This window comes from Macadamia integrifolia, chromosome 12 (genome assembly GCF_013358625.1).
Source record: "Macadamia integrifolia cultivar HAES 741 chromosome 12, SCU_Mint_v3, whole genome shotgun sequence".
Lineage (NCBI taxonomy): Eukaryota > Viridiplantae > Streptophyta > Magnoliopsida > Proteales > Proteaceae > Macadamia > Macadamia integrifolia.
The window spans coordinates 9,575,503-9,587,129 of record NC_056568.1 but is presented as its reverse complement, the minus strand read 5'-3'; the positions used below and the strand labels follow the sequence as shown (position 1 = coordinate 9,587,129).

Below are 11,627 nucleotides of genomic sequence, written 5' to 3'. Positions count from 1 at the left end.
TTGTCAAAGCCATTTTAGATTCTTGGATTATTGTTTTATCAAGGTATATATCATGTCTAAAACAAGCAGTTAGCTCTTAAGCATGTAGTTACTTCACAGACAATTAGTGATGCCGAAAATAATCTCACATTGGAAAATTCAGGGCCTTCATATAACAGTTGGGTATTTCCACTTAATAGCTTGGTTCAGAAACATATCTGTAGTAGATCCTATTTCCACAACCACCTCAAGTTGTATTGAGAGGGATAACAAGATGAAACTAAAAGACCGTATTAACATGGTTCAGGAACCAGCAGTATGATGGAGAAAACAAGGGTTTCTCAATTATGGGTAGAAAACAAACAAGAACACAAAGCCTCAAAAAGAATGATTAAAAAAATCCTGAGATTTTAGAATATAAACAAGTGGAATTTGATAAATGTACAACTCGCAACCTGTGCAGAATGATGTTCTATGCCTATATATCAAAATTTGACTGAAATGAAGTATGATAACTTACAACCAAAAAGTTTAATTCTGTCAGACAGATGATGGGCTCTTCTAGTTTACATAATAATTTACTTCTTCACAGTGTAGTAAAGATTCACCAATAATCCCTGCACGTGCAGACCCCTTCTCTGACATGATGAAATCGAACTGAATCCCTCAGCACAATTTCTCTACCTGTGATCTTTGAAATGAATTTTGCAGCAGAATGGCAATCTTCACATGTTCTAAGGTTTTTCATTATTCTAATGGGTACGCCCGGTGCTGCTCTCAGCAATCCATAAGCCATGGCCAACTTTTCACTATGGCTCCTCAAAACATTTTCCTTTACGTTATCCTCCACATCATGCAACACAACTTTGGTCTCAGGGATATACCCAACCCTGCCTATCTCCTCCATCAGCTCATCCAATTTCTGGTATATCTCATTGGAATCTGAGTGGGACATATCCCCAGAGACGAAGGAATGAACCTTGTTACCAATCTCAACTGAGCTCCACCCTGCTGGTTTCCTCAAGCCCTTTTCTTTCATTAGACCTCTCACCTTTTGCACTTCTGACCACATACCCGCAGCAGCATACATGTTTGATAGCAAGACATAGAATCCAGGATCTGAAGAGTTCAACTCAAATAACCGTTCAGCAGCATATTTACCAAGCTCAACATGACCATGGATCCTGCAACCACCCAATAAAGCACCCCAAATACCTGGCGAGGGTTCAACAGGCATCACAGTGATCAAATCCATTGCCTCATCCAAATTCCCTGCACGGGAAAACATGTCTACCATGCATGCGTAGTGTTGCACAGAAGGGGTGATACCGTGGTCATCAACCATTCGTCGAAAATATTCCCTGCCCTCTTTGACAAGCCCAGCATGAGCACAAGCAGATAAGACTCCAATGTAGGTAATATAATTTGGTTTTACATTAAATTCATGCCTTTTCTCGAACAGCATGAGAGCCTCAGCCCCACAACCATGGGTGCCATAACCAAAAATCATTGAACTCCAAGCAACAACACTTCTTTTAGGAATGAGATCAAAAAGCCTGTGTGCAGCAACCAAATCACCAGATTTGGCATAAACATCCATTAAGGCAGTAAGCACATACTCATCCATGTCCAATCGATTCCTAATGATAAAGCCATGGCAGGACTTACTCAAATGGACTGCACCTAAACGGGCTACAGCGGGTAGTATTCCAGCTAAAGTTGACCCATTAGGCTTCAATCCAGTGTTTTGCATCTCTACAAACAAGCTAAAGGAATCATCAATCAACCCATTTTGGCAATAACAGGATATCAAGCAATTCCAAGCAATCAAATCCTTCGTAAGCATTTCTTCAAACACTTTGCCAGCTAATTCAGTGTCACCAGAACTTGCATACATATCCAGAAGAGCAGTGCCAACAACAACATCAGCATTAAATCCACTCTTCAACGCCCAAGAATGAATGCTCTTGCCTGTATGAATCATCCAGATATAAATCATATAATAAGTTGAAATGGGTAACAGTTTTCTTCTTCTATTGTGTAATAAACTAACAATTTTCTAAAGGTACATTTTAATCGAATATCATGTTACAACCAGTAACAGTACTTCCTTGGAGAAACACCATTTTTTTTCAGTAACCAACTCTAATTGATCCTTTAAAAAACCTTTTTGCCTTCTCTAATGAAAAAAGTTTGCTTCCAATCCCTACTCCTCTGACCCATGAAGAAAGGAAAAAAAGGGGGTTTATACTATCAATGATTGTACCCCACATAGAACATCTCCTCTTCGGAAGACATGATGAGTGAGTGATTCCTATCACCTGCTTAACTTTAGGATCCATTTGTTTTGAAACTGTACATATAGGGGGGAAGGGAAGACAAGTTAATTAGCATCACATGCTTCTTCTTAATTGTCTGCAAAATGATTCATAAGTGTGTGGACATGTGAGTTGGTGGTTTATCACCCAATAGATGAGGCAAGTAGGGTGCAGTAGCAAGGTTGAACCCATCCTGATGGTATATTGATCTAAACTCCCAACATAATTCCAAAATGCCCACCCACCTCAAACAAATGAAGCAAATATTGAGAAATGGAGGGGGGTGGAGTGGGGAAGAGATGAGGGAAAAAGTTTATTTCCCAGCTTTTCTTTTGTAGTCACACAATATCATAAGGTTCCTACAAGTGCAAACACACATCCACAACATTCATGTGACACCAAAAAAAAAAAAAAAAAAAAAAAAAAAAAGACGAAAAAAAAGAATGTACACATAGAAGAATGGGACTTGCTTAGCATACTTCTCGCAGAATAAAAGGGAATGCAATACAACATGTGTGTAATATGATGTGGTGCATATTCCATCTTTACAGTGGGCCCCATAACAATTCAGGATGGGTCCTGCGGCTCCTGCCAATGCAGATGCAGGCCCACTGTACAGCTGGTATCTGCACCAGTATTATATTGCAATCATGTTGGGTTAGCATTTCTCAACAAAAACAAATGGGGTTGCATTCCTGCTCGAGTAAAGAGTGTTGCTTTATCAGCATTATATTGAGCTTAACCTAGAATAATGAAGCACTATACGACAGAGCTATATACTCTTCAAATTTACATTGAAGAGGATGGGAAAATTAGAATGGATACACAGATTTCATGCCTTATTTATATCTCCCTTTCTAGTTGGTTTCTGCCAAACCCAGAGTACCCTTATACTTTTACCACTCTAGGAATTATTAAGATTAGAAACTTTAAGTTAGTAAAACTCACGAAATAATAGTTTTGAACACAATTGATATGTTAATTATCTCATACCCTGATTTAGAAACCGCAGCTGTGAGCAAGCGGCAATCACAGAGGCAACAGAAACAAAGTTAGCATCCACATTTTCCTCCCTCATCCTGTTGAAGACCTCCAAAGCTTCTTCTGGCCATCCATTCTGTGAGTAGCCTGTTAATAATGCATTCCAAGAAACAATATCCCTATCAACCATTCCATCGAACAACTGGCGAGCAATATCAACCACGCCATTTTTCATATATGCATTCATTAAAGAAACCACCACAAAAGGATTCGAAATGAACCCAAATTTTGCAGCATGAGCATGAATCTGTATCCCCTGATGAAGCATGAATGAAGACGCACAGGCTCTGAAAAGCAAAGGGAACGTGTATTGGTTGGGAAAGGTACCAACTTCGATCATTTGCACATATATATCTATAGCTTTTAGAAATAAAGAGTTTGATATGTGGGCTTGGATGAGGGAATTGAAGAGAAAAGCATCTGGGTATCGTGGATATCGATCGAAAACCAAATGGGCAGATTCCAAGTCACCGAATTTGCCATAAGAGGCGACTAATTTGGTTGCGAGGTTGAGGTTGGAAGGATTATGTGGAGACTTTAGAATCTGAGCGTGTAATTGTCTGAGAAGGAAGGGGGATTTGCAGGAATCAAAGCTTTGTGTTGAAAGAGAAGATTTGAGGTGTTTGGTTTCGACAACGCAGCCAAGTTCCATGGCGGGAAAGCTTGAGCTATCTGATTGGTGCAACCGTCGAAACAGAAATTTGAATGGGTTCTGTTACTTTATAGATTTAAGCGTGCCATTTTAGAGCTGACCCGGGATGGAAGTCGACCGTTTCAAACCGTTTCAAACCGAACTGAATCGAATTTACGAAAACAAATTCGATTCATTTTAGTTTGAGAAGTGAAATTTCATTCGATTTTATTTTGATTTTAGACTAAAAAACGTTAATTTGAATTGATAAGGTGTAACCCCTGTAAACTGAATAAGGACGGAACCTAACACAAATCATGCTAAATCTTACAATAATTTATTTATTTTGAGTCTGTTCCTCTCAAGGGCCCATGGGCCAACTAGGATCACAGCCCAAAAGCTGTCGCAAGCATCCCAACTCCCAACTCAAGGAAGGGCGGCCAGCAGGGGGAAAGAGGGGGGATTCGAACTCCAGACAGGGCAGCCAGCAAGGGGGGGAAAGAGAGGGAATTCAAACTCCAGAAGTGCCAGACGGAAGGCTGTTTCAACAAACAGTTCCTACCAATTGAGCTAGGCAGCTGTTGGCATTTGTCTTCATTGACTAATGTGAAATTACCTACTATAGGTTTTTGTTGCTGCACGTTTCCATCACACGTCCACCTGTAGAAACCGGATCAAAAATTGGCCTGGAGGAGGCTCCGAGACCAGGCTCCGATGCTAAAATTAGTCTTGGCAGATTGGTCTGATAGAATGCTTTGTGAGAGATTGAGAGCTTACCTTCTTTTCCGGCTCCCCTTGCCTTATATAGAGCGTGCAAGCCTCCTATTGGCCAAAGATCATGAACACATGTTTCTTCCTCATAGGGGATCTTTTCTTGGCGTGGCTGATCGTAACAGCTAACTTGACCCAGCTAAAGACAAAATTGTTAACTTAACCGTGGTCAAAACCCTCATAACAGCTAACTCAACCCAGGCTAAGAACAAATGTTGTTATCCTAACCACAGTGAAAACCCTCCAACGGTTAGCCCCATAGTTTAGTGTCTTGAGGATCAAGCAAATAGGTAATCCTGTCCTGGTCCTTCATGGTCTCGGAAGAGGTCCAGGGGTTGGCGGAATTGGGTTCGACCTGTCTGCCTTGGCCCTAGCTGTTTCAGGACCGACTATCAGACCATTGACCAGTTAACGGTTCTGTGGTATATCATTTTTTTTTTTGTTAAGCTGTGTAAAAAAGGTTGAAAGGTATTATATTCATGGTATTTTAATTATATCAGGTCTCATATGTTCAATTTGTGTGTGTGTGTTTTTGTGGAGGGGGGTGGGGTTAACAACGAGTATCCACTATCTAGGTCTTCGACCTTACTAGTCCCATGGGCCCATATTGACCCTATGACCACATGGACCAGGTCATATTGGGGTTAAATGAGAACCATTCAACCTTTACCAAAAGCAGTGAAGAACACTAAACACCTCGTGTGAGTGGCCCCAAGGAAGTAAGAGAAATCAAACTTAAAACCTCACGCTTCTCGAGGCAAAGGTCCCTTACCAACTTCGTAGCTTTGCTACCCCCTTGAGGTTACAATTTGTGTAAATTACATTTAATGATTTGAAATAAAATTTTGGGAAAAAGGTTTATTAGTCTAATGGTCCACATAATAAATTAGTGGTCAGATGCCTAGATTTTCCATGTGGTAAAACTTCATTTTACTGTTGTGAGAGTAGAACCCCAAAACACACCTTTGCACACCGGGGTTCTAAAACTTGGGATTAGTCAATGTTGATATTGATCGACTATTCTGGATCAAAATGTATCGAACAGATTTATCTTTTTTTTTTTTTTTTTAAAATAAAATTCAATTTGATTACGTTTTTACCCTTAGATCAGACCTATGAATCGAGATTGGATTAGGATCAGGCAAGACTGATACTCATCAATCCGATCTGAGTTTTAGAATAATGCTATACACTCATTTCAGATATCTAAAAGCTCTTTACCAAAAAATAAAAAGATCATTAAAAGCCAAATGATGGCATTTCTTCCATGCTTTGAGAGATCGGTGTCCGATTGCCTGAATCAGGCGATTCGTATCGTAATCAGGAAAGGGCAATACCGATTCCAGGCCCATATCGGTGGATCTACAAAGGCCAAGGGTAAAAAAGTAAAAGTACTTTCAAAGAAAAAAAGAAAAAAAAAAGGCGTAAATTAATCCTATTCGGATCAGATCGAATCGGTATTGATCGAGTACAATCTCGATACCGATAACCAAATCCCTTATGGTACACACTAGGGGTGTCAATTCCAAACCCACAACTGAAGGGCCGACCAAGCCCAACACGTTTATGGCCCGACCTAGATGGGCCCGATTAATAAATGTGTCAGACTCGGCCCAATTAATAAATGTGTTTGGCTCAAGCCCGACACGTTTATAAATAGGTAGTACACGGTGCAGCCGCCTAGCCCGACGGGCACCTTACCTGCCCAACACATTTGCAAGCCTGACTTGAACCAACTCATTTAAGCCCGACCTAGCCCGACCCCTTTAATATTACTTGTATTTTTTTAATACTATTTGTATTTAGTGCTAAAGCTATGTGATATGTACAGTTGAGATGGTGGTGATTGTTATATGAAGATTCATCTTTTTTCAAGCATAGTTTAATTGATTAAAACTTGCTCAACTTGGGTTGCGTAGACATAGTTTAATTGATTTGAGTTCTGTTGGATTAAAGACCGAGTACTTTCGTAACTTAGCTACTTCCATCTTTGGCTTATCCATTTTAATTATGGGATCTTTATTTGCTATGCCCATCTTTGCCTCATTTTATTGGTATTATTTTTTAGCACATTTAAAAGAACAATTTTAAAGAGGACCCGTTTAAAGCATGTTTAAAGTTAAATAGGTCTATAGCCCGGTTAAGACCCGTTTATGGTAGCCCGATTAAAGCCCGAGAATGACCAATTGAACCGATTATTAGTTGTACTATGCCTGCGCTATCTAAGCCTGTTTAGTTAAATGGGCGTTTACGGTGCAGCCTTAGAAATTGGCCGAGCCCAATTAGACCCAACCGAGACCGGCCCGGCCTGACGGATTGACACCCCTAGCACACACCGTCTCCGATACGGATATTCCACCATCACCCGAATATTTACAGTTCTTTATAAAAATGGGATGGCTGGTTTGGTGGAGTGATTACAGTGACAGTCGTTCCCAAGCTGGACAAATTAATCATGATCGTCTTCAACCATCGGTGACCATCTAGAAATTGAAATCAAGGTATCAGGGGCCAGAATTCGTTCTTCATCTACGCTTCGGAAGCCATGACAAGTCTACATCGTTCTTCAAGCGCTTCCTTGAAAAACGGTCTCCCTCCTCAGGAGCTCCTCGACGACCTTTGCAGGTATGATTCTTAAGTCATTTGAATTTTTCGTTGTGGTTCCTATTCGTCAACTTATTTCTTTTATTTTTTCTTCTGGTGGTTTAACTTACCCTATTTTTTCGATTCTCAGGACTGTTTCTTGTCAGTTTTATGTTCTCGAATTTTGTTGCTTGTTTAGGTTCGAAGTTACTGCTAGGGTTTTGGTGAATTTGAGAGTTAGAAATATAAATCCGAGGTTTGGTTTTGATCTTTGTTTTTGTTTTTGTTTGCGTTAGGGGTTGGGGCTTCATTTAGGAATTTAGACACGGAATTAGAGAAAGCAATTGGAAGACAAGGATTCTCACCCCTTTCAGTTTTACATTTATGGGTTTCAGAAAAGCAAAAACGTTCTTTAACATATTACCTCTCCAACAACGATTTCCATAGAACTTACTTTTTTACCATTCATTTTCTGAAAATTGGAGACTGAGAAGTAAAATTTGAAGTTCACAGGTGTGTTGATTCAGGCAAGTCTATTGTAGGCTCAAATTTCATTTGGCAAGAGAGGTTTTTCAATCTTCTTATTTTTCTCTTTAAATTGTATACATGAAGTAATATTCCATTCATAAAACAGATGTATCCTGCAGTATATCACTAATTGCCTTGCAGCCCACTGAAAAGAACGAATAATCTTGTCCCAATTCTGCAGGAGGAAACAAATGTGATCCCTTAAGTTGATTAGATATTTGATTTTTCCATCCTGCTACTAGATCTGAATTTGTCTAAAAGTATTCTGGAATCCCTTATCATCCCCATAGTCCAGCCAATGACAGACTGGGGGAGATTCTGTGGCTTGCAGCTCCTTAACATGGGTTTAAGTGTAGTTATTGTGTGTGAATAACCCATCAAGTAGTTAGATTCATTTGACCAAATTATAGGATAACGAGAGTCGGCTGATACGGATCTGCCAAGTGGGAATGCATATTTTCCACAACAGAATTAGACAATTCCAAGGTAAGCTTGGAAGCTATATTTTGAAATCTATGCATTCATTAATGATCCATCTATAGAAACAAATGTACTCGTAGGATTTCATGGTCAATATTTAGGTGCCCCTCCAGAAAAGCACTCAATGGAAACTGCCGTCACATTTTTCTTTTTAATCTGCCCATCCTTCATGGAGATCACTTAAGCGAGTGGTAGGAGATAGAAGAGTTTTTCATCCATAATCCTAATATTTCTGACTAGAAATTACAGAAGTCTTCCTCTTCATCTCTAGTTTCCAAAAGCACGAACCTCACTGGAAAGATCTTCTTCTTTGTCTTGATCACCAGAAACACAAATCCCCTAGGATGAGCATATACTCGAACCCTATGTTTCCGAGTAAAAAGCTGGACATGAAAATAGGTTGTTCTCTAGAAAACCAGATGTCTAAGTAAAAGTATTATAGCTTTAATTATATTTTGTGGTAGAGTTATCAGATTGCCTTGGACCAATATGGTTTAAGGAATCGTATATGCAAATGTTTGGATGGACTACAAGTGTTCCCCTCTATTATCTTGTCTGTCAACTGGTGAACCAATCTGAATTTTATATTTACTTGGTGCTGAAGAAAGAAATCAAATTATAAACTCCATCCAGCCTGGAAGCCTTTTGCGTGACCTGGATTGTCCTTAGGTCTGGGCCCTGCCTGACTGGGCCTGCCCTATCTTATATGCCTTGTGCTAGGCTAGGGCCTGATCGATAAGCAGCTCTATTTGGAACTGCCCTGCTAGTTGGCTCTTGGAGGGACGTTTGCCCCATTGTGTGATTGGCCTGGCTATAGTTTTCCCCATCACATAGCATGTTGTTCTAAATGCTCTGTTGATATGAGTCTTATCAATCCATTCCCTTAGGCATGATGTGTGTGGTGGTATAAGATGGGCATCTTTTTTAAATTGGCTCCTTAGATCTGCTGTTAAATAACAGTGCCTTTTCTTAGATGCAGATTCATATCTAAAGGCTCGTGCAGCAGCTATAAATACATGATTGCATATTGCGTACTTGGGTTAAACATGTTTTTGATTGATTACCTCCTATGGTTGGTTTTATTTTGTCAGCTCTAACCCTTCTTTATATCATGCAGTCGATTTATCTTAAACGTTCCGAAAGAAGACCTGGAGTCATTTGAGAGGATTTTATTTCTCATTGAGCATGCTCATTGGTTCTATGAAGACAATTCGGTGGAGCAAAACCCATCCTTGAAGTCGCTTACACTGAAAGAATTTGCTTCCTTGAGTATCCTACTCAATTATATCTTTGTAATTCAGATAGTCTTTTTAAGTTTTTTCCAGTTGATAATGATCTTATGATAATGTGAATGCTGACCTGGGCCATTGTTGTCAAGTTAAGGCTATGTTAGATTAGCTTTTCTTTTACCTACTGGGTTTGTACCTAGTTTTGTAAAATGGTTCATTGAACTGTTAAAACACTAAAAAGGCCAGATACAAGATAAAAACTGATGCAATGGGGTTGGTCTTAGTATGCAATTATGTTTGAATGACCATGAAAGAGTTCTACACATTAGCATTTAGCAGAATGATTGCATTAATTTCTAAGTTCTACAAGCCTGTTGGTCATTTCTTGGAGGAGGAGTCGGTTAATACAATACATCCACTTCTGTCCCTTAAGGGAACTGAGATAATGCTCCAGATGGGTTTAATTAAGTTTCTATTACAAAAGATTGCTTGATTGTGGCATCCTGATCATCTGATTTGAAACCCATTTTTGATAAGTCGCATTCTTGATACAATTCCTAGAAGGTTTACTTGGTGGGACCGATGAAATGGTGGTTTCATGTGTATATGGAACAGTTAAGTTGGAATCGTGGCTCAAGTATCCCCTTTTGTTCCGGGCAGAAAATATTGGATATTGAGCAGAAGTTCTGATAATGGAGAACATTGTCTAAGACATGTGCTGATCCTTAAGTCTACATTTATTTCACAAGCTTCCAATCCCTTCGCATGTGCCCTGTGCATAACTGTTCAGTTCAGTTGTAGGTATGGCATGCTGTCTCAAATGTATTTATTTTAAATTTGATATTGAACTGAGGTTCTGTAACTGGGAACATTGTCTAAGGCCGGCCACATATATTTCACAAATGAGGTTCAGCCTTTATTGTATGGTTCTCATCTATAGGCTTGGTGACAAACTTGAAAGTCATGTTGTTTTACAGTGTTGCATAGACCATTGTACTTGGGTGGTCAAAACTTACCAATTATAGGGGCATTGGTCTGATCATAGGTCATGAACCATCGAGTGGTCAATGGATTGTCAAGTTTGATTAGTTAGATCATTTTTACCACTAATACTGGACTTTTTCATGTCACAGAAAAAAAATGACGTAGGTGATACCGTGATAATAAAAGGTGATGCGAATTATATTCACAATCTTCTCCAAGCCAAGGAAAAAATCTTACAGCTGGTCCTAATGCCTGATTCTGTAACTAGTGCAAATATATTTTCTTTGTTGTTTATTGCATCATAGTTGGACTGTCAGATGACTTGGATCATCAATAGGCTGGAACAATTTGGCGTTCAGTTCATTTTAAGAAGTGTTTGACTTTCTATTTCATTTGATATTATGGGATTCTGTCCAATTTGGGTGCATTCACTTTTAGACTTAAATCATCTTTTCTTTAGGAAATATTACATTCTTGCGGTGCATATTCTTGTCTGTTGCTTCTTGTTTTCCTTAACTCGTCACAGTGTTCAATAGTTGTGCTGCTTTAAGACCTTATATTGCGCATATAGATGATATATACAAAGACTTCACTTCTTACAAGGTCCGAGTTCCGGTTACTGGAGCCATCATTTTGGATGAATATTATGAACGGGTAAGATAATTTATGAATGAACCCAATCAGAAAACAATAAGCCTTTTTATCCTCTGGCACTAAGCGATGTGAATTCATTTCTTCGCTTTTCCATACACGAGTTTTTATTCTCCCCCAATAGCTTCAATGCTCAGTGCTCAATAAATTCTCTTGTTTCTTCCCACTTATAGTTACAAAGATTTTGATATTGAGATATGCATCTGCATGCTGAAATTTTGAATACATTAATCATGAGCCAACCCAGTTTTAAGAGTTAAGTGAGCTGCCTCCTGTCACTGCATCATGCCACCTAAATCTTCACTGGTAAAAAAATTCTCACTTCTCTCCTTGATCTTGATTAATTGAACCACACAGGAGAAAAATGGAATTGGAGAGACAGTGAAACTTGTAGATTTGGGCAAGACAGACAACCCCCAACCACCCCCCCCC

At 39.3% G+C, this 11,627-nt stretch overlaps 2 protein-coding genes across 2 annotated transcripts in view; one reads left to right on the top strand and one right to left on the bottom strand.

Moving 5' to 3' along the window:
* Window positions 1-370: 370 nt before the first annotated feature.
* On the bottom strand, window positions 371-4,157 carry LOC122057602 (pentatricopeptide repeat-containing protein At2g01510, mitochondrial-like). The gene is made up of 2 exons (XM_042619756.1): window positions 3,291-4,157; window positions 371-1,950 (listed from the first exon to the last, which is right to left on the bottom strand). The coding sequence occupies exons 1-2, from the start codon at window positions 3,988-3,990 to the stop codon at window positions 584-586; spliced, it is 2,067 nt and encodes a 688-aa protein (XP_042475690.1). The 5' UTR covers window positions 3,991-4,157; the 3' UTR covers window positions 371-583.
* A 2,984-nt stretch (window positions 4,158-7,141) lies between these two features.
* LOC122058450 (mRNA-decapping enzyme subunit 2-like) overlaps window positions 7,142-11,627 on the top strand; it is an 8,779-nt gene continuing 4,293 nt past the window's right edge. Inside the window, exons 1-3 of the mRNA XM_042621142.1 lie at window positions 7,142-7,365; window positions 9,449-9,600; window positions 11,071-11,198. Coding sequence (XP_042477076.1) covers window positions 7,286-7,365; window positions 9,449-9,600; window positions 11,071-11,198 — 360 coding nt within the window. The 5' untranslated portion in view covers window positions 7,142-7,285. The remainder of the gene's footprint in view (window positions 7,366-9,448; window positions 9,601-11,070; window positions 11,199-11,627) is intronic.